Source organism: Staurois parvus, unplaced genomic scaffold (genome assembly GCF_062004578.1).
Source record: "Staurois parvus isolate SC_StPar_1 unplaced genomic scaffold, SC_StPar_1.0 ptg000689l, whole genome shotgun sequence".
Taxonomy (NCBI): domain Eukaryota; kingdom Metazoa; phylum Chordata; class Amphibia; order Anura; family Ranidae; genus Staurois; species Staurois parvus.
The window spans coordinates 2402501-2421118 of record NW_028318485.1 but is presented as its reverse complement, the minus strand read 5'-3'; the positions used below and the strand labels follow the sequence as shown (position 1 = coordinate 2421118).

The 18618-nt window shown below is 45.0% G+C and overlaps 2 protein-coding genes across 2 annotated transcripts in view; one reads left to right on the top strand and one right to left on the bottom strand.

Annotated features, from left to right (window-relative positions):
- PALM3 (paralemmin 3) overlaps nucleotides 1-4952 on the top strand; it is a 74029-nt gene extending 69077 nt beyond the window's left edge. The window contains exon 6 of the mRNA XM_089652650.1: nucleotides 3175-4952. Within this exon, the coding sequence (XP_089508776.1) occupies nucleotides 3175-4602 (1428 nt within the window). The 3' untranslated portion in view covers nucleotides 4603-4952. The remainder of the gene's footprint in view (nucleotides 1-3174) is intronic.
- Nucleotides 4953-13627: 8675 nt separating this feature from the next.
- Nucleotides 13628-18618, bottom strand: part of IL27RA (interleukin 27 receptor subunit alpha) — a 77304-nt gene continuing 72313 nt past the window's right edge. Inside the window, exon 14 of the mRNA XM_089652648.1 lies at nucleotides 13628-18618. This exon is cut by the window's right edge and continues 1185 nt beyond it. The gene's annotated coding sequence lies outside the window, so the exon portion shown is untranslated.

Sequence of the window (18618 nt, the reverse complement as noted above, 5' to 3'; positions counted from 1 at the left end):
AGGCTGCTGTAATCTTCCAGGGCGGGGGCTGTCACAGGCTCGCATCCTGAATAGAGGAGCTGGGTGGAAGGGCGAGCATAGTCGAGCTCTCTTGAAGGAGCCGTGACACCCCCTCAGTTGAATTAGCCCGCGCGGTACCAGAAGTCACGGGGGGGGGAATGGAGGAGGATTTCTACTAACAGAAGAGGACTCTGTCTAAGGGACATATTCTGCTGTCCATAAGTTATGTCCTTCGTGCTGATTTGTCTGTTTTATTATTTTAGTTAGACAGGTTTTAAAACGACAAATTACAACAAATGCGTGCCATTGCATGTTTTCTTGTTGTGTCTGCATAATCACCAAGAACATAACCTCCAGCTGTCTTATAGCCTCCCAACCATTTATGTCTAATTATTGATGTCACATAAATGGCTATCATTTAGTTTTCCATTTGTAGATGGATGAGACATCTTTGCAACGTATTTCCCAGATATTAAGATCTGCTTCTTTAAAACAAGGAGGTAGTAGATCTACAAAACCATGTTAACAAAGTAAACAAATTGTATATGACATAGAAATCATGTTTATACTTTAAAGCTGAATTCTAGGAGTTACGTCACTTTGTAAAATGTGCAGGCATCCTATTAGTAAAGTCCAACAAGGTGCATGCCACCTCCTGGACTTATCTGAGCTCATAATATTTCCTCCCCCACGTGCCTCTTCCCCTGATTTCTGGGTCAGGATCAATAGCACCACTATCAACCCATTATTATTATACAGTATTTATAAAGCGCCAATAGTTCGCTCAGCGCTGTACATTACAAAGGGGGACAGAACATGTGACAGAACAATACCAATACAATGCAAAACACGAGGGGATCGAGGGCCCTGCTCTTTCGAGCTTACAATCTAGGAGGGAGGGGATGGTGGCACAGGAGGAGATAGCTGTGGGGGATGGAGTGGTAGGAAGAGTGGAGGAGGTCGGCAAGTTAGCAGGGGGTGGGGTAGGCTTCCCTGAAGAGATGGGTTTTCAGGGTGCGCCTAAAGGAGAGGAGAGTAGGTGATAATCTGATGGGTTGGGGCAGGGAGTTCCAGAGGATGGGTGACACCCTGGAGAAGTCCTGGAGGCGGGCATGGGAGGAGGAGACCAGGGAACTAGAGAGAAGGAGGTCTTGTGAGGAGCGGAGTGTGCGTGCTGGGTGGTACTTGGATATTAGGTCAGTGATGTAGTTCGGGGCAGTATGGTGGACAGCTTTGTACGTCATTGTTAGGATTTTGAATTTGATCCGTTGCGCAATCGGAAGCCAGTGGAGGGATTGGCAGAGGGGGGTGGCGGAGATGGAGCGGTTGGAAAGGTGAATGAGTCTGGCAGCCGTATTCAGGATTGACTGAAGCGGGGATAGCCAGCAGTGAGGCAGGCCAGTGAGGAGGGAGTTGCAGTAGTCGAGTCGTGATATGATGAGGGAGTTGTCAGAGCTGTTTAGTGGTTTCTGGGGTTAGGAACGTGCGTAATTTGGCGATGTTGCGGAGGTGGAGTCTGCACAAGTTTGTTAAAGATTGGACTTGGGACTCCCTGCATGCCAGGGTGCTAGGGGTAACCCTGGATTCTGAACAATCCTTTCAGGCCCACATCCAATCCCTGTCCAAATCATGCCGCCTCAACCTCTGAAACATCTCCAGAATATGCCCATTTTTAACCAATTATACCACAAAGCTCCTAATTCACTCCCTGGTTATCTCTTGCCTCGACTACTGCAACTCCCTCCTCATTGGATTACATTTATATAGGTTATCCTCCCTCCAGTCCACCATGAATACTGCTGCCAGGCTCATCCACCCTACCAACCATTCAGTGTTGGTTCCCCTCTCTGCCAATCCCTCCACTGGCTTCCACTTGCCCAACAAATAAAACTCAAAATACTAACAACAACTTACAAAGCCATCCACAAGTCTTTCCCCAGCTGCATCACCAACCTGGTCTCAAAATATCAACTAAACCGCTCTCTTCAATCCTCCCAAGACCTTCTGCTCTCTAGTTTCCGTGTCACCTCCTCCCATGCTCGCCTCCAGGACTTCTCCCGAGCTTCTCCCATCCTATGGAACTCCCTACCCCAATCTGTCCAGCTGTCTCCTAATCTATCCACCTTTAGACGATCCCCGAAAACCCTTCTCTTTAAAGAAAGCTATCCGGCTTCTACCTAGTAAACTGCCATTTATTTCCTCCATCAGCTCATCCCCCCCACAGCTATTACCTTTTGTATCACTCAACCCTTTCTCCTAGATTGTAATCTCTTACCAGCAGGGCCCTCTGTGTCCTCTTGTACCAAATTGTATTGTAACTGTAATGTCTGCCTTCATTTTGTAAAGCGCTGCGCAAACCGTTGGCGCTATATAAATCCTGGATAATAATAATAATCCCTGTTATTTACTTCTGACAGATTTATGGCGCTCCTGGAGGAGACACAGGCAGAGGAGTGAAGCACACACAGCAGTTCTGTCTGCCTCTTCCATTTCCTGCCCATTCACAGAAGCCTTGGAATTTTGTGAATGTGGTTACATAATACCAAGGCTTCTGTGACTGGGCAGGAGGAGGGGAGGGGCGGACATAGCAGCTGCATCAGCTCTGCTGCTGAAGGAGCTGAGACCAGAAGGTCCAACGTCAGAGCTATCTGGAACCATAGTGATAGCTGTCTTCCAGAAGTTCCATAAACCTGTCAGATGTAAATAATAATGATAAATCTAGGAGGTGGCATGCACCTCATTGGACTTAACTCATGGTATGCCTGCACTTTTTACAAAGTAGCTAAGTTTCTGGAGTTCAGCATTAAATCTGTAATCCCACTTACATTTTTTCTTATGCACTTAGCCAGCCAGGCACGCAGTGACTGTATAAGTCCTACTACATCACTCTTGGCAACCTATGTATATTTGTTGTGTTATATAATTATATATATTTATCTAATCAGCCAGGTCTCTGGAGACTCTTGGGACATGTATAATTACAGCACCTGCAGTTATTCATTTGTGGTGGAGTTGGGAATCTCTGGCCTGCATAGAACTAGGTGTTCCAAGAACGCCATATGACTTAACACAGCAAGGTGGCCTGTTGTACCATATTAACAAAATGCCATGATACATAAACCTGCATTGTAACTGTTGAACATTTGACTAAAATTTACTTACATTTCATTTCAGGATATTACTGTACACAAAGAACTTGTGAACGGTGAAAGAAACCTGAAAAAAGTTGATCAAAATGAAAATCTTAAAAAACATCCAATTACAGAAGAAGCTGACCAGCCGGGTGACAGTCAAGGAGAAAAGCTCACTGTACACCAAAAAGACCCCACCTCAAGCACAAAGAAGGATGGACGTCCTGTACCGGCTCCTCGATCTAAAAAAGGATCAGAAAATCATGAAGCAGAGCACAATCTGAATGTAAAACTTTCAAACTCAGGTGAACCTGATGATAAACAAACACATCCAAGCCAAAATATGGATAGTTTTGTTCAAAAAGATGCAGACAATAGCCACAAAATTCTCAACGAAGAAAATGAAATCCAGAATTCAGGACACAGCCAAGAACTTCAAGATCAGAAAGGAGAACATAAGGATCCAGGCGGGAATCCTAAAGAAGTGAGCCTGGATGTAGACAATCTTGGTAAAGTCCAAAGTGTTCCAAACCAGAAGCTTGGTTCCCTGGAGAACACTTTGGAGCTGGAAGACCAAAACTTGAGGAGTCCTACAAAGGAATTAGGAAGCGTTTGTCAGACAACAGATGACTCGCAACCAAGTTATAGAATAGAAGACTTGAACAACGATTTGTTCAAACCTAAAGAGAACGGCAGTGAATCACTACTGGATGAAATTACAAAACTGGTGAACCTTGGAGAGCAACAAGTAGCTGATCAGCAGAACCAGGATGGTAACAAGCCATCTTTATCTAAGGAACAGCTCAGCCCAGAGTCACAGATGCACAACACAGAAGATAGCCAGAATCTAGAGGAAGATAAAGTTTCAGTGTTGATTGGCCATGAACAAGGTCACACTGCAGATGAAGAGCTTGCATTGTCTTTAGAGACAGAAAGAGCAGATAATGTTTTACTGAACATCCATGAGGGAGCAGAGAAGCCTGTGGCAGTTTGCACAACGTTTGAGACATCAGATGGCTTAAATCAGGGCTCCACTTTGCATTTTGAGGACCAGACTCCAGATTCAACATCCATGCCTTTAGAAAACGCTCCGAGCTCAGTGCTGCCACCTAGTGACCAGGAGGTACACACAACACTGCCATGTACAGACCAAATTCCCAGCCAGTCACTGTTATCTGAAGGCCAGAATCAAGCTAACCAAGTCCAGATATCTCAAGTCATAGTGGTAACTCCCTCAGAACATGAGCAACGCTCTTCTAATTCTCCACAAGGCCCATCAGCCTCCAACCAGCCTGCCACCAGAGAAACCAACCAGCCTGCCACCAGAGAAACCAGCACTGCCCCTGAAAGCCAGCCCCTATTACAAAAACCTCAAGAGACTGATGCCAACCACGGAGCCAACACGGCTGAGACAAGGGATAAGAGCACGACAACGAAAAAGAAAACATGCCAGTGTTGCGTGGTCATGTGAGATGAACGATAATGCAGTAGAGTTTCAGAAATACCTTAAACATGATCCAGGATAACTGTGAGCAAACCCAGCTCTGATAAATAGTGTGTATATAGGTCAGGGAACTGTAACATACATTATATAGAAGAATAAGCACTCGTTTATAGAATTTTTAATCTAGCATTGGTCTAACTTTTTTTTTTTTTAAAGAAGAACTCTGGTTTAATTGAAAAGTGCTATATAGTTTAAAAAATATATTTTGTTATTCACAAAACACCACCGTGTAGCAATTTCTATTTTATTGTTGCAGTGGTAGAGAAGTTAAAGTGTATGTAAACCCTAACAATAAACTTATCTTATTTGCCTCCTTATGTTCTGTTAAATATACCATCTAAAGTGCTTTGTTATATCTCTTCGATACTGGTCGATTCTGCCTGAAATCCAGTGAGTGTGAATTATGCCGTATTATCTCAAGCAGGGTTTATCAGGACTGTCCAAGTTGCCTCTGTGAACTATAAAACACCTCTCCCTTATGTTATGGAGATGAGGAGATGCAGGTGTTCTGTAGTGCTTCCCCAAGGATGTCAACGCTGCTCCTCCATTGAAATGGTGAGTGAGTGTTGTCACCCTAGAACAGGAAGTGTGTTAGTGGAAGGATCACCAGGTGAAAAATAAGGATTAAAAAAGCCTCAGAAAAGATAACTAATGCCGCGGCTTCATTTAAGGACTTGTAAGCTACAATATATTACACTTTTGTTCATGGGTTTAAATACACTTTAATGTTCAAACTAGATAAATTCAAGAGCACAGCTTCCTGGCAAGCAGCTTGTCTATGCCCCCTCCTCTGTTTCATCATGCTGACTGACAGCACAGCGTATGCAGGAGCAGGGGCGGACTGACCATTTGGAGACTCGGGCACTGCCCGAGGGTCTGGGGTCAGTAGGGGGCCCCATGAGATGCCCCTGGTACCTTTTTCATAGGCTTTTTTGAGTTTGGGCAAGGACACAGGGGCCCCATGATCCCTTATTGCCCGGGGGCCCCATGAGTTGTCAGTCCGCCCCTGTGAAGGAGCAAAGCAGGGAGTTTGGCCAACTCCTGTTGCTAGAATTTGAGCCATGGGTGGTCCTGAAAGCACCCAAGGGCTGAATGAGTGTTCTGTCTCTCCAATCTAAGCATTGATAGTGTGATCTCTGTAACTTACAGTTGTGATGAGATAGCGATAACTTCAACCTCAGTTGGATACCACAGTCAGTGACTCAATCGATAAGACATCTTGTAGATCCTGTGAAGTTTATTCCATAAACTGAGAGAATCTTACAACAATGAACATTCGATAGGTCAAAAGATCATAATGTGATCTACTTCATGACATGAGGCTAGAGCTGCAATGCATTACTGGGAAGGGGAAGGGCTATCTATACAGCATTAACTAAACCAAAGGAAAGGGAGGAGCAGAAACAAAATATAGAAACACTTAAAGGCACATGACAATGAGAGAAAATCTAGATGTGCATGGCTAGCCTATTGAGGTGGGTCCTCACGTTCCATAGTTGTTAGGAAGCTAAAGCTGACCATACATCTTACAAACTGATTGTACAATTTACTTTAGATCTATCAAAGATAGTAGTAGTAGATATGTAGTACAAGGGCCTGCTTGAGTAGATCTAAATTGGAGGAGTTGTTCAGGTAGACCATCAAGTTACATACTTATGGTAATACTAAAGGATATTGTACAATCGTATTTGTAGGAGTATGGCTGGTTTAATGGACATTGTACAGAGATTGTACAGTCACACTGTATTGTTTGTGGCCAGCAGGGCTGTGTTGACGGGCCAGTAGGGCCTGTGTCAACAAACATTTGATCTTTTGAAGTGGGTTTTGCATTCCCTTAAAAGCCTATGGGAATGCAAAACCTGCTTGAAGCAGGTCAACTGCTGGTCAGGCTCAGGTCAAATGCACGTCAATGATGACCTTGGAAGCATCTCAAACTGATGTCATCAACACAAGCCCAAAGCCCGTCCACACTGGTCCTTGCCCAGTTATGTGGAAACAGATACAAAACCTCCTGCGCTCAGAGACCCAGATCAGAATTCAGCGGGTAGAACCATATATAATAGTTCATCCAATGGCCAATCAAAGATTGTGCAGCTTCAACACAAGGCTGGGGAAGACCAATAGAAACTGTAATGGAGAACAAAAACAAAAAGCGCACCAACCAGCTCTGAGGAAGAAGGGATCCCCCTTTGAAACGCGTCAGTTTCATTCTGAGAGTCTCCCCTCTCAATGGGACCCGCACCTGTCTGCTATTCCAGTATGCTGATGTTGGATTTTATATGCTTTTATCAATGCTACTTTTGTGAGTATATATCTCAATTTAATAAATTCACCCTTTGCTTACTGAGGTAATGCGCAAGGTTGGTGCGCTTTTTGTTTTTGTTCTCCTTGCTCAGTTATGACATGTTGGGGTAAAGTGACCACAAACTCCCACAAGCCAATTTTTCCGTACCATTCTAGCAAACCCGCACATTTTTTTTTAATACATAAATCTTATAGTTTTTCAGAACCGATTACTGGGTTGTTTTTCATCTTCAGAGTTCTTCTTTAAATGAGCAGGGCTTTGTCTACAGTTTGAATTAAAACAAAACCTTTCAAATCTAAATTTTTGTTTTTCAAAATTATTATTAAAAGAGCTATATGAAGTCTAAGTGGCTATTTTCTGGCTGATCTGATCTATGATTCCTTCATTAGGTGAGGAAACGTATGTTCTTTGGACATTTTCAGGAATACGATATATGTTCGCAAAAAATTGGTGGTAGAGGCAGCCATGTTGTGTGTGGGTGAAGATGGTATTGGATGCAGATGTTTGCTTACTGTGCCGTGTAAAGCCACTGCTTCCCCTGGAAATGAAAAGCAGATCACTGATTCACAAACTAGACACAACCAGTGGCATCCAATGTGCAAGCCATACACAAAGAAGGCGACCATTTTCTTGCCTAGACTTTCATGTTTACCAACATTATGGTCCAGGATGCCGATACACTGTTATCTCTTGGCTTTATGGTCCCCCTTTTCCCCAGCCACTACCTAACTCCTGTTTCCTGTAGTGGCCGGTGTTAGAAACCAGGGTGCTCAGCGGGGACATGCTATCTGACACACCTGGAAGTATCAGATGACAATGGCGCCCACGAAGACAGCAAAGATTTTATGTGTCGCCTACTAAGTAATCAGCTTCTATAATTATGGTGTACTCGACCTTACTAATATATTAGACCCAGTCCATGGAACACTGTCACTCCTACCCACAGCCCACACTTGGCAAGCCCACCTTTTCATGCCATCCTGTCCAGATCATGGTCATTTTCTGGGGGTTCACCCCACTTGCAGCCAAGATTCCCTCAGTTAATACCCTTTTTTGAGTGCCCGAGTTTCCAAATGGTCAGTCCGCCCCTGGTTACTGTGCACTCTTACCCACAGCCCACACTTGGCAAGCCCACCTTTCGTACTATCCTGTCCAGATCAGTTAATACCCTTTTTTGAGTTACTGTGCACTCCTACCCACAGTCCGCACTTGGCAAGCCCACCTTTTGTGCCATCCTGTCCAGATCACGGTCATTTTCTGGGGGTTCACCCCACTTGCAGCCAAGATTCCCTCAGTTAATACCCTTTTTTGAGTTACTGTCAGGGGTGGACTGAAAACTCATGGGGCCCCCGGGCAATAGGGGATCATGGGGCCCCTGTGTCCTTGCCCAAACTCAAAAAAGCCTATGAAAAAGGTACCAGGGGCATCTCATGGGGCCCCCTACTGACCCCGGGCCCTCGGGCAGTGCCCAAGTTTCCAAATGGTCAGTCCACCCCTGGTTACTGTGCACTCTTACCCACAGCCCACACTTGGCAAGCCGACCTTTCATACCACCCTGTCCAGATCAGTCAATACCCTTTTTTGAGCTACTGTGCACTCCTACCCACAGTCCACACTTGGCAAGCCCACCTTTTGTGCCATCCTGTCCAGATCACAGTCATTTTCTGGGGGTTCACCCCACTTGCAGCCAAGATTCCCTCAGTTAATACCCTTTTTTGAGTTACTGTGCACTCTTACCCACAGCCCACACTTGGCAAGCCCACCTTTCGTACCATCCTGTCCAGATCAATTAATACCCTTTTTTGAGTTACTGTGCACTCCTACCCACAGCCCACACTTGGCAAGCCCACCTTTCGTACCACCCTGTCCAGATCACGGTCATTGTCTGGGGGTTCACCCCACTTGCAGCCAAGATTCCCTCAGTTAATATCCTTTTTTGAGTTATTGTCAGGGGCGGACTGACAACTCATGGGGCCCCCGGGCAATAGGGGATCATGGGGCCCCTGTGTCCTTGCCCAAACTCAAAAAAGCCTATGAAAAAGGTACCAGGGGCATCTCATGGGGCTCCCTACTGACCCCGGGCCCTCGGGCAGTGCCCGAGTTTCCAAATGGTTAGTCCGCGCCTGGTTACTGTGCACTCTTACCCACAGCCCACACTTGGCAAGCCCACCTTTCATACCATCCTATCCAGATCGCGGTCATTTTCTGGGGGTTCACCCCACTTGCAGCCAAGATTCCCTCAGTTAATACCCTTTTTTGAGTGCCCGAGTTTCCAAATGGTCAGTCCGCCCCTGGTTACTGTGCACTCTTACCCACAGCCCACACTTGGCAAGCCCACCTTTCGTACTATCCTGTCCAGATCAGTTAATACCCTTTTTTGAGTTACTGTGCACTCCTACCCACAGTCCGCACTTACTTAGCAAGCCCACCTTTTGTGCCATCCTGTCCAGATCACGGTCATTTTCTGGGGGTTCACCCCACTTGCAGCCAAGATTCCCTCAGTTAATACCCTTTTTTGAGTTACTGTGCACTCTTACCCACAGCCCACACTTGGCAAGCCCACCTTTCGTACCACCCTGTCCAGATCACGGTCATTTTCTGGGGGTTCACCCCACTTGCAGCCAAGATTCCCTCAGTTAATACCCTTTTTTGAGTTACTGTCAGGGGCGGACTGACAACTCATGGGGCCCCCGGGCAATAGAGGATCATGGGGCCCCTGTGTCCTTGCCCAAACTCAAAAAAGCCTATGAAAAAGGTACCAGGGGCATCTCATGGGGCTCCCTACTGACCCCGGGCCCTCGGGCAGTGCCCGAGTTTCCAAATGGTTAGTCCGCGCCTGGTTACTGTGCACTCTTACCCACAGCCCACACTTGGCAAGCCCACCTTTCATACCATCCTATCCAGATCGCGGTCATTTTCTGGGGGTTCACCCCACTTGCAGCCAAGATTCCCTCAGTTAATATCCCTTTTTGAGTTACTGTGCACTCCTACCCACAGCCCACACTTGGCAAGCCCACCTTTTGTACCATCCTGTCCAGATCAGTTAATACCCTTTTTTGAGTTACTGTGCATATTCAGCAACTCAAATAAGAGTGATGCTGTGATCCCAAGACCCAGCACTATCGGGACAGAGCACCAAATTGCGGGACTGTCCCAACAAATCCTAGACAGTTGGCACCTATAGTTACTGTTGGCTGGTTGGCTGTTGGCTGTTTTTTTCAGGGAAGTGGCTGGTTCACTTTAAGAACAATGTATTAGAGTATAGAGTGTGTATACACTGATCAGCCATAACTTTATGACCACTGACAGGTTAAGTGAATAATATCGATGATCACTACGGCATCTGAGAGTCGGTGGTATATATTGGGCGCCAGTAAACATTTGTCCATGAAGTTGATGTGTTGAAAGCAGAAAAAATGGGCGTCGCAGGTTGTTGCATCCATTTGCGGCTCCATAGCCGCAGAGGTCAGGGTGCCCATGCTGACCAATATCTACAGCCAAAAGGCATGTGGGATCAGCACTGGATCACAGAGCAATGGAAGAAGGTGGCCTGGTCTGAAAAATCATGTTTTCTTTTATATCATGTGGATGGCCAGTTGCTGCGTGTCACTTACCTGGGGAGGAGATGGCACCAGGACGCAGTATTTCCGCAAGCTGGTAGAGGCAGTGTGATTCTTTGGGACTGTTCTGCTGGAAACTTTGTTTCTGTCCAAGTACACCCCTTCCTGGAAATGGTATTCCCTGATGGCAGTGGCCTCTTTTAACAGGATAATGTGCCCTGCCACACTGCAAAAATCATTCAGGAGTGGTCTGAGGAACATAAGTTTGAGGTGTTGACTTGGCCTCCTAATTCTCCAGATCTCAATTCAATTGAACATCTGTTAGATGTGTTGGAAAATCAAGTCTAATTCATGGAGACCCCACCTTACTCTAGTGATTTCCAACTTCCATGGGGATACCACAGGTAGAGAATATGTATACTGTATATACATTGGTCCAAGCTAGATCACTGTAACTATGTAATAAAATCCATACTTAGAATTCTCCTTTTAAATCATTAAAAAACGATTGCTGCTCATATAATGAAATCATACTTTTCATTTGGGTGAAAATGTCTGATGACAGTCCAAATCTGGGTATTTCTTGGTGAAGGGTCCTCTCTTATATATTAAAGTGTTACCATTCCTGTATATGCAGTAAAGCATGCTTGTTATACTCACTGTGGAACCTAAGGGGTTAATCCTCTGCATTGTGTAAAAAGATAGTTTGATCCTTTCATCTCTGTTCCTTCCCTTTTTCAAGCAACCACCTTGAACCATAAGCAATTGCACATGCTCAGTTTGGTGTGTATTGCCAGAGGTTTTGTTTTTGTTTTGTTTTTTACTTGGGAGAGTGCATGTGATCAGCACAGCACAGGGCCATTCAGCACTGTCCAGACAGAGAGTTAGGGGTTATGCAGCCTCATAGGACAGTGAGAGGAGAATGAAAACTCCTCCTACAAGCTTTAACCAGTGCTCAGTCGGACACTGTTAGGAGTCACAAGACTGCTCTAACTGCTGATGAGAAAAGGTATTTAGCAGTTTATATTTAGTAAAATAATTGCATTCCCATGTTGTGTGTACTATGGGAGACCAGACATAGTGAATGCAGGGTCCAGGGAGACCAGATATAGTGAATGCAGGGTCCGGGGAGACCAGATATAGTGAATGCAGGGTCCGGGGAGACCAGATATAGTGAATGTAGGGTCTGGGGAGACCAGATATAGTGAATGCAGGGTCCGGGGAGACCAGATATAGTGAATGCAGGGTCCAGGGAGACCAGATATAGTGAATGCAGGGTCCGGGGAGACCAGATATAGTGAATACAGGGTCCGGGGAGACCAGATATAGTGAATGCAGGGTCCGGGGAGACCAGATATAGTGAATGTAGGGTCTGGGGAGACCAGATATAGTGAATGCAGGGTCCGGGGAGACCAGATATAGTGAATGCAGGGTCCGGGGAGACCAGATATAGTGAATGCAGGGTCCGGGGAGACCAGATCTACTTAATGCATGGTCCTGGGAGAGCAGATATAGTGAATGCAGGGTCTGGGGAGAGACCAGATATAGTGAATGCAGGGTCCGGGGAGACCAGATATAGTGAATGCAGGGTCCGGGGAGACCAGATATAGTGAATGCAGGGTTCGGGGAGAGACCAGATATAGTGAATGCAGGGTCCTGGGAGACCAGATATAGTGAATGCAGGGTCCGGGGAGACCAGATATAGTGAATGCAGGGTCCGGGGAGACCAGATATAGTGAATGCAGGGTCCGGGGGAGACCAGATATAGTGAATGCAGGGTCCGGGGAGACCAGATCTACTGAATGCAGGGTCCTGGGAGAGCAGATATAGTGAATGCAGGGTCCTGGGAGACCAGATATAGTGAATGCAGGGTCCGGGGAGACCAGATATAGTGAATGCAGGGTCCGGAGAGACCAGATATAGTGAATGCAGGGTCCGGGGAGAGACCAGATATAGTGAATGCAGGGTCCGGGGAGACCAGATATAGTGAATGCAGGGTCCGGGGAGACCAGATCTACTGAATGCAGGGCCCTGGGAGACCGGATATAGTGAATGCAGGGTCCGGGGAGACCAGATATAGTGAATGCAGGGTCCGGGGAGACCAGATATAGTGAATGCAGGGCCCTGGGAGACCGGATATAGTGAATGCAGGGTCCGGGGAGACCAGATATAGTGAATGCAGGGTCCGGGGAGACCAGATATACTGAATGCAGGGTCCTGGGAGACCAGATATAGTGAATGCAGGGTCCTGGGAGAGCAGATATAGTGAATGCAGGGTCCGGGGAGACCAGATATAGTGAATGCAGGGTCCGGGGAGACCAGATATAGTGAATGCAGGGCCCTGGGAGACCGGATATAGTGAATGCAGGGTCCTGGGGAGACCAGATATAGTGAGTGCAGGGTCCGGGGAGAGACCAGATATAGTGAATGCAGGGTCCTGGGGAGACCAGATATAGTGAATGCAGGGTCCGGGGAGACCAGATATAGTGAATGCAGGGCCCTGGGAGACCGGATATAGTGAATGCAGGGTCCTGGGGAGACCAGATATAGTGAGTGCAGGGTCCTGGGGAGACCAGATATAGTGAATGCAGGGTCCGGGGAGACCAGATATAGTGAATGCAGGGTCCGGGGAGACCAGATATAGTGAATGCAGGGTCCTGGGGAGACCAGATATAGTGAGTGCAGGGTCTTGGATTTAGTAACATGTTAAAACGGCCATACATGGCTCAGTTCTCTCTCATTCAGCCCCTGAGCTAATTTATGTCAAGATGGGTGTTGCTTGCAGGCCAACCCGCATCTTGAATTTTGGCTGATTCAGCAAGAACTATGGGGACCTAAGATATAGGGGTTGATTTACAAAGGACAAATAGACTGCATACTTTGCAAGTGCAGTCGCTCCAGAGCACAGTAAATAAGATAAAGCTTCACTTTACAAAGAATACCCAATCACCTGCAAGGAAAATTTGCTTGCACATGATTGGATGATGGAAGTCAGCAGAGCTTCCCCTCATTTACTAAGACTCAGGAACAAGTGTGCTTCCAAAGTGCACAGTCTATTTGGTTTTAGTAAATCAACCCCGTAGACTCCCAAATATTTGAGTAACAAGTTATCTGAAACACCCGAAGATCTTATAAAAACTGTTTATTTTCAGCAATACAAATAAAACACATTGTGGATAAAATGACACAGAGCAACGCAAAGCTGCCCTCCCCAAGAGTGGAAGGACGAGCATTCCTGTCTACACAAACTGGCTTAGTATGGCAAAAAGCAATGTGTAATTAGGCAGAACGATGACATCAGATACAAGAATTCTCATTTAAAAATGTATAAAATGTAAAAAGAAAATTGTAAATGTGTAAGATAAAGTCTACAGGCTTGTAAAAATCTGTATGTAAATGGATAGAAAACTGGCTAAAAGATGGTATTCAGAGAGTAGTGGTAATGATTCATACTCTGATTGGTCTGGGGTGTCAGTGGTGTACCCCAGGGTTCAGTGATGGGACCCTTACTTTTTAATATATTTATAAACAATATCGGGTCTGAGATTATAAATCCCATTTCAGTCTTTGCAGATGACACCAAGCTGTGCCGTGGAATAACGTCCTTACAGGATGTCTCCAATTTACAAGCCGACCTCAATGTACTGTGTAATTGGGCAACTATGTGCAAATGAGGTTTAATGTTGATAAATGTAAGGTTCTGCACTTGGGGGCTAAGAATATGCATGCATCATACATACTAGGGGGGGGGGGTACAACTGGGGGGGTCAATGGTGGAGAAGGATCTGGGAGTTCTGGTAGATCACAAGCTTAATAATGGCATGCAATGCCAAGCTGCAGGTTCTAAAGTGAGCAAAATCCTCTCTTGTATTAATAGAGGTATAGATTCCAGAGAGAGAGATATCATTTCCCCGGTACAAATCATTAGTAACACCTCATCTGGAATATGCAGTTCAGTTTTGGGCACCAATTCACAAAAAGAACATTGGGGAACTGGAGAAAGTACAGAGAAGGGCAACCAAACTGATAAGAGGCATGGAGGAGCTCAGCTATGAGAAAGATTAGAGGGACTGAATTTATTCTCTCTTGAGAAGAGGAGATTAAGGGGGGATATGATCACCATGTATAATACATAAGGGGGGATATGATCTCCATGTATAATACATAAGGGGGGATATGATCTCCATGTATAATACATAAGGGGGGATATGATCTCCATGTATAATACATAAGGGGGATATGATCTCCATGTATAATACATAAGGGGGGGATATGATCTCCATGTATAATACATAAGGGGGGATATGATCACCATGTATAATACATAAGAGGGGATATGATCTCCATGTATAATACATAAGGGGGGATATGATCTCCATGTATAATACATAAGGGGGGGATATGATCTCCATGTATAATACATAAGGGGAGATATGATCACCATGTATAATACATAAGAGGGGATATGATCTCCATGTATAATACATAAGGGGGGATATGATCTCCATGTATAATACATAAGGGGAGATATGATCTCCATGTATAATACATAAGGGGGGGATATGATCTCCATGTATAATACATAAGGGGGATATGATCTCCATGTATAATACATAAGGGGGATATGATCTCCATGTATAATACATAAGGGGGGGTATGATCTCCATGTATAATACATAAGGGGGGATATGATCTCCATGTATAATACATAAGGGGGGTATGATCAACATGTATAATACATAAGGGGGATATGATCTCCATGTATAATACATAAGGGGGGATATGATCTCCATGTATAATACATAAGGGGGATATGATCTCCGTGTATAATACATAAGGGGGGATATGATCTCCATGTATAATACATAAGGGGGGATATGATCTCCATGTATAATACATAAGGGGGATATGATCTCCATGTATAATACATAAGGGGGGATATGATCTCCATGTATAATACATAAGGGGGGATATGATCTCCATGTATAATACATAAGGGGGATATGATCTCCATGTATAATACATAAGGGGGGGATATGATCTCCATGTATAATACATAAGGGGGGATATGATCTCCATGTATAATACATAAGGGGGGATATGATCTCCATGTATAATACATAAGGGGGGATATGATCTCCATGTATAATACATAAGGGGGATATGATCACCATGTATAATACATAAGGGGGGGGATATGATCTCCATGTATAATACATAATGGGGGGATATGATCACCATGTATAATACATAAGGGGGGATATGATCTCCATGTATAATACATAAGGGGGGATATGATCACCATGTATAATACATAAGGGGGATATGATCTCCATGTATAATACATAAGGGGGGATATGATCTCCATGTATAATACATAAGGGGGGATATGATCTTCATGTATAAATACATCAGTGGTTCATGCAGTGAACTTGGTGTAGAGCTATTCACCCTGAGGTCATTACAGAGGACAAGGGGGCGCTCTTTACGTCTGGAGGAAAAGAAATTTAATCTCCAAATACGGAAAGATTTCTTCACAGTAAGAGCTGTGAAAATGTGGAATAGACTCCCTCAAGAGTTGGTTCTGGCCAGCTCCGTGGATTGGTTTAAAAAGTCCTGGATTCTTTCCTAGATACACAGAATATAACTGGATATAACATTTATAGGTAAAGTTGATCCAGGGAATATCCGATTGCCTCTCGGGGGATCAGGAAGGAATTTTTTTCCCTGCAGGAGCAAATTGGATCATGCTTTGCTGGGTTTTTTGCCTTCCTCTGGATCAACTGTGGGTGTAGGATTATAACTTTTTTTTTTATTCGTTGAACTGGATGGACTTTTGTCTTTTTCAGCCAGACTATGTAACTATGTAAAATGCTTTAAAAAATCCTTTTTTGGTAAAGAAAAGCTCATTTGTATTCCCATGAGAGATAAGACTCGTCATGGCCCTGTGACACAGAATGCCCCCTCACAGTATAAATCCAATAAAGAGATGTGGCTAAGGGCATCGCAGAGGGGACACGGGGAAGGGAGGGCCTGGGACCAATAGGGTATGAGTGCAAATTGCAGAAGCAGAATTTGAAGTGTCCCAGTATAGGATATGCTAGGCAACTGTTTTAGGGTCCCATCACAATTAGTTACATAGTTGGTAAGGTTGAATAAAGACATCAGTCCATCCAGTTCCACCTGTGTGTGTGTGAGTGTATGACTGTGTATGTATTTATGTCTCTATCTTTGTATATTGCATTTTCAAAGATGCCCATCTAAGAGTTTTTTGACATTATCAACACTCCCTACTGACACCACTGATTGCAGAAGGGAGCTCCACATCCTTATCGCTCTAACAGTAAAGAACCCACAGTTTGTGATTAACCCGCTTCTTGTCCAACTTCATTGAGTTGCCACATGTCTTCTCAAGTGATCTGAGACTGAATAGTTGTCTCTCTATACTAGAACCACAGTTCAGATATTTGTATATTGCGATCAAAGCGTCTCTTCTCCGGGGAGAACAGGTTTAATGTGTGCAGCTATACCCCATAACTCAGGTCCTCCAGTCCCCTTATCAGCTTAGTTGCCCTTCTCTGGATTCTCTCCAGTTCCAGCACATCCATCCTTAGGATTGGAGACACATACATGTTTTCATGCATTTACGTGCGTTGCATCTGTTTTGAATAGGATATACGAGGTGGTATCAAAAAGTTTCAAGACTAGCTCTGCTTACAAGAAAGTACTTTATCTACGTTTACACACTATCACTTTCAAAATAGTCCCCTTGCATGGCATTCAGCGCTCCCAACGTTTCTGCCACCCCTGGAATGTGTTCTGGAAGTCTTCTTTACAAAGCGTGTCAAACATATTCTGCGATTTGCGCTGGATCTCCACAATGGTGTCAAAACAGTGACCTTTCAGCTGGATCTTCATCTTCGGTAAGAGGGTGAAGTCCGCAAGAGCTAAATCTGGTGAGTAAGGTGGATGTGGAAGTGAGATCATATTGTGTCAGGATCTTTGTTCTAACTGTTCACGGTGACATAGCAGACATGGTAACGCACGTGGTCAGAATAGCACCAGTTTCACAGCTCCCAATGTACACAGGGCAATGTCTTTTGGCACACTGACTTATGAAGGTCGGTGCTCCCTGTGACTGTGCGTGCAGCCTTGTGCTGCCATCTGTTGGAGTGTTACAAAACTAGTCTCGACACTTTTTATTACCACCTCATATTTGAAAGTTTTTGTGCCCTGAGCAAGAAGTCATTTTTTTCATTTTCATCACTGTCTGCACAGAGAAATCTGATTGCTGTTTGCAGTGTGATGTAACCATGACTGTGCAGGTAGACCGGATTCTACAGTCTGGTATATAAAGCGCATAGATGAGGAATTATGAATCAGAAGCAAGTCTTGTTGGACAGGTTGGGCACCCTCTGTTTTCCTTGTATGCCCCGAAGCTGTATGACAGCCATAATAACTCTGTCCTAACATGCATGCCTGATAACAAACAGGTTGGAGGCAGAAAAGACTAGAGTAGATGGTAAACCTCACACCTCAGTAAACTGATGAAACCGTAACGGCAAGATCAGATGCAGCATCCTCCCCACTCTTCTCTCCAGCTTCACTCCATCAGCTGTCTTTGTGACGTCATTGTGGGGTAGGTTGCCATGTTTCATTATTGGCACAAACCCATAATTTTCCCAAGAGTCGGCTTGAAGTGCTCCTCGTAGCCAAATGTTATGGCCTTACTTTGGTCTGGTGGGGGGTGATGGTGAGGAAACTGGTTCCATTTCTTCCACCTCTGTGATGGGAGAACTCCATCAGTTGTGTTTGTGGCATCATTGTGGAGTACGTTTTGTTTTTTTTATATTTTAGCACAAACCCATCACTTCCTCGGGGGTTGGCATGAAGTGCCTCTCATAGCCGGATGTTATTGGCTTACACCAGTCTGGTGGGGGCGCCGGTGGTGGTGATGAAGGAGAAACTGGTTCCATTTCTCTGTGATGGGAGAACTCCAGCGGTTTTGTTTGTGGCATCATTGTGGAGTACGTTTTGTTTTTTTTATTTTTAGCACAAACCCATCACTTCCTCGGGGGTTGGCATGAAGTGCCTCTTGTAGCCGGTTGTTATGGGCTT